This window comes from Carlito syrichta, unplaced genomic scaffold (assembly GCF_000164805.1).
Source record: "Carlito syrichta isolate Samal-C Ts95f unplaced genomic scaffold, Tarsius_syrichta-2.0.1 Scaffold145297, whole genome shotgun sequence".
In the NCBI taxonomy this organism is placed as follows: Eukaryota; Metazoa; Chordata; class Mammalia; order Primates; family Tarsiidae; genus Carlito; species Carlito syrichta.
Genome location: NW_007089393.1, coordinates 143,285 through 147,952, shown reverse-complemented (window position 1 = coordinate 147,952; position 4,668 = coordinate 143,285). Strand labels below are relative to the sequence as shown.

Genomic DNA, 4,668 nt, shown 5'->3' with positions numbered 1-4,668 from the left:
GTTCCGGGGGCGGAGGAAACCCTATGAACTCTCCGGCGACCTTCCTCGCCGGGCGCCAGGTGAGCGGCCCCGGCTCCGGCTCCGGCCCCGTCCGGCGCGGGAAGGAAGACGCCGGGCGGCCCCAGCCAGGCTGCTCGCCGAGCACGGCTCCTGCTTGACTTTTGGGGGTCAGCGTGCAGGGGCACGCTCACGGCCACCGCCGCCTCGACTTGCTGGATTCGGAGGATCCTTCCGCCTCAGCCTTCCAAGTAGCTGGAACTACAGGCACACGCCATCACGCCCGGCTAATTTTTTGATGTAGAGACGAGGTCTCGCCGAGTTGCCCAGGCTGGTCTCGAACCCCTGGGCTCAGACAGTGCCCTAGCCTCTGCCTCCCAAAGTGCTGGGATGACAGGCGTGAGCCCCTGCGCCTGGCTGGAAATTATTATTATTATTTTATTTATTTTTCAGTCGGAGTTTCACTCTGTCACCCAGGCTGGAGAGAGAGGCCACCCCAGCGTTGACCAGCTGGGCTCCGGCTGATCCTCCGCCTCAGCCTTCTAAGTAGCCAAAACTATAGGTACACACTACTGTGTCCGCCTAGTTTTTTATTTTATTGCAGAGACGAGGGCTCACCAAGTTTCCCAGGCTGGTCTCGAAGTTGCGGGCTCAGGCAATCCACTCACCTCGGCCTCCCAAAGTGCTGGGATTACAGGCTGAGTAACCGACCCCAGCTTTTTGTGTGTGTGTAGGAGTCTCACTCTGTCACCCAGGCTGGAGTGTAATGGCATGCAGCCTCTACCTGCTGAGCTCAGATGATCCTTCCACCTCAGCCTTCCAAGTAACTGGAGCTACAGGTGCACACCACCATGCCGGGATAATTTTTTTATTTATTGTACAGACGAGGTCTCACCAAGTTGCCCAAGCTGATTTCGAACCCCTAGACTCAGGCAGTTCTCCCACCTCCACCTCCCAAAGTACCGAGATTACGGCATGAGCCACTGTGCGTGACTTAGTGAAACTCTTAAAGCAACACTTTTAGCTCTTTATTTCATAGACAAGGACAATACCATAAATTCAAGATGTTATTTGCAGTCTTAATAATAGCTCCTGTGTGTTGAGGGTTTACTGTATGCCATGCTTTGTGCTCAGTAATTTACAAAGTTTATTTTACTTAATCTATGCATCTCTAAGAAGTTAAAGTACATTGTTGCTGTTGTACAGGTGAGGAAACTAAGGCTTAGAGAAGTTAAGTAACTTGCCCATGGTTATATAGACCTAAGTGGCTAATTCTGGATTCACACGTTGATCATATCAACTTCAGCACACTAGACCTTAAAGTGATACACATATAAAAGGAACTATTGTTAGGTGTGGTGGTTTATGCCTGTAATCCCAGCACTTGGGAAGGTTGAAACTGGAGGATTGCTTGAGCCCAGGAGGTTGAGACTGTGATCATGCCACTATACTCCAGCCTGGGAGACAGAGTGAGACTCTGACTTTAAAAAAAAAAAAAGGGAATTATTGCAGATAATATTGTTAGGTATAAGAATGGCATCATGGTTGTATAAGAAATGTTCATTTTTAGACATGCATACTGAAGTATGTAAAGGTGAAATTGCATTTTTTATTTTATTTTTTATGAAAAGTGACAATCAGTAAATGGCATGCTTTTTATCAATAACAAAAATAAAAAGGAAAATTGAAACAGACGTAGCAAAATCTTGATAATGGTAGAACCCATGGGAGTTTATTGTACTATTGTCTTGTGTATATGTGAATATTTCCTTACAAAATTTAGTCTTTAACTAGGTATGTTGAGTTTGGACCAGTCACAATATTAAATTATCCTTGGCAGATTGAGGGTATATAGACGTCACAGATATTGTAGTTGTAATAGATATTTACCACTGTAGGACTGAATTCCCTTTTTATAGACTAAAATTCCCATTTCTTAGTAAGAATTATTTACACTGAAACAGTAACTATTTCATGTTTACTTTGACTCGGTTACTCTAAAATTGCTGGGCCAAGGTGGGAGATAATATTGTTGACTGGTATAAGAAAAAATTGTCAGCAAAGAAAATATACAGAAGTGGGTTTATTTGTAGTTAGCCAACGGGTTTTAGAAACAGTCCTACTTTCTAGGCATGATGTACGTGGCATGACAGAAAATGATAGAGGTGAAGTGCTTGGTAGGTTTGAACTTGAACTTGTTATAAGCATGCATAATTTTGATGGCATGTTATTAACAGTGAATAAAACTTAACTAGTTAGAATTGGCAGCAAAGAAAGATATAATTATTTGGAAACTATTCTTCGGCTGATTGATATGATCGATTAGTTTTGTTTTGATGTAAAACCACTTTCTGCGTTTAGAACATCGGGTCAGAAGTTGAGATTTCCACTATTGAGAAACAACGGAAGGAGCTGCAGTTGCTCATTGGAGAATTAAAAGATCGAGATAAAGAACTCAATGACATGGTTGCGGTGCATCAAAGACAGCTTCTGTCATGGGAAGAGGATCGGCAGAAAGTGTTGACTTTGGAAGAACGTTGCAGCAAATTAGAAGGTCAGAAACACGTTTAGAGACATCAGTTATGCACTTCTGTGTGCTAACATGTGGAAAGGGCCCATGGGGAGGACAGAGAAGAAGTAAAGAACACAATCCCTGCTACCCTAGGATTTCATCTCATTGAAGACAGGAGGACTCTATGAACAGCCTCAGTGGAACAGATGACACAAAGTAGGGCAAACAAAGGATTTAAATACAGATTAAATATAGAAAGGTGGCTAACCAGATCCCCAGTTAACATGGAGCGAGTGTCAAGGGTGAATCTGAAGGAAGTTGTGAGCAAGAATATGAATAAAGATGCCATATGGGCTGGGCTTGGTGGCTCAGCCTGTAATCCCAGCATTTTGGGAGGCCGAGGTGAGTGGATTGCCTGAGCCCGCGGGTTCGAGACCCACCAGGGCAACTTGGCGAGACCACATCTCTACAATTAATTTTAAAAAAAATTAGCCGGGCGTGGTGGTGCACACCTATAGTTCTGGCTACTTGGAAGCCTGAGGTGGAAGGATTGCCAGAGCCCAGCAGGTGACCAGCAGGTGAGGCTGCAGTGACCAGGAGCATGCCACTGCATTCCAGTCTGGGTGACAGAGTGAGACTCCGACTCAAAAAAGAATAAAATAAAGATGCCATATGACTAGCCATTTCTCTGACTCCAAGATTTTAAACTTTTGGTGTTGAACTTGCTTGTAAGTACCTAAAACAGTCATCTTTTAAAATTATAGCAGTCTCAAAAATGGCTTGCCAATATTTTCTTTGGTACCATATTTTAATTCTGTCATCCCTTTAGTGCTGCCCTAAATCTGACTGTTCCATTGACTCTGGATTATTAGTGGAATATAGCAGAGGAGAAACCACTAGATCTGTTTAATAGAAAGACAACCACGTGGCACCTTCTTTTGCTTATATTACTCAAAGGATTCTGTAAGTATAACTATCTAAATATGTATCAGCCAGGCATGGTGGCCCACACCTGTAATCCCAGCACTTTGGGAGGCAGAGATGAGAGGATTGCCTGAGCTCAGGGATTCGAGACCAGCCTGAGCAACATGGCGAGACCTCATCTCTACAGTAAATCAAAAACTCAGCCGGGCGTGGTGGCACACGCCTGTGATTCCAGCTACGTGGAAGTCTAAGGCGGAAGGATCGCCTGAGCCCAGCAGGTTGAGGCTGCAGTGGCCATGAGTGTGCCACTACACTCCAGCCTGGGTGATAGAGCTGAGACCCCGACTCAAAAATAAATACATAAAAATAAATATGTATCATTTTTCCACCTTTTCATGACCATCGACTTTTACTTTGACCACACCTACACTTACATATGTATATACATGGTGGTATTTAAAATGTGTAGGCCCGGCGCAGTGCCTCACGCCTGTAATCCCAGCACTTTGAGAGGCCAAGGTGAGGGAAAGATCACTTGAAGCCAGAAGTTCAAGACCTGCCTGGGAAACATAGTGAGCCTTGATTTTACAAAAAATTAGGTGAGTTGCTGCATGCCTTTAGTCCCAGCTACTCAACAGGCTGGGGTGAAAGGATCACCTGAGCACAAGTGTTCAAGGCTGTGGAGACAGGGTCTTGTTCTGTCACTCAGGCTGCAATCATAGTTCACTGCAGTCTTGAATTTCTGGGCTCATACAATTCTCCCAACTTAGCCTCCTGAGTTGCTGAGACTACAGATACGCACCACCACGCCCAAATAATTTTTCTTTCTTTCCTTTTTTTTTGGTAGAACTGGAGTCTTACTATGTTACCCAGGCTGGCCTCAATCTCCTGACCTTAAGCAATCCTGCTCAACCTCCCAAAATACTGGGATTTCAGGAGTGAGCCACCATGTCCAACTAATATCTTTCTTTTTTTTTTTTTTTTTTTTTTGAGTTGGACTCTCTGTCACCCAGACTGGAGTGCAGTGGCCGCTCCCGGCCACCACAGCCTGGACCTGCTGGGCTCCAACGATCTTTCCGCCTCAGCCTTCCAAGTAGCCTGAGTTACAGGCATGCGCTACCACGCCCAGCTGATTTTTCTTTTTTTTATTTTTTTATTTTTATTGTAGAGATGAAGTCTCACCAAGTTGCCCAGGCGGGTCTCGAACCCGCGGGCTTGGGCAATCCACTCACCTC

General features: G+C 44.9%; 1 protein-coding gene across 1 annotated transcript in view; it reads left to right on the top strand.

Moving 5' to 3' along the window:
* The first annotated feature begins 8 nt into the window (after window positions 1-8).
* CCDC62 (coiled-coil domain containing 62) overlaps window positions 9-4,668 on the top strand; it is a 36,470-nt gene continuing 31,810 nt past the window's right edge. The window contains exons 1-2 of the mRNA XM_008050408.1: window positions 9-59; window positions 2,359-2,551. Of these exons, the coding sequence (XP_008048599.1) occupies window positions 24-59; window positions 2,359-2,551 (229 nt within the window). The 5' untranslated portion in view covers window positions 9-23. The remainder of the gene's footprint in view (window positions 60-2,358; window positions 2,552-4,668) is intronic.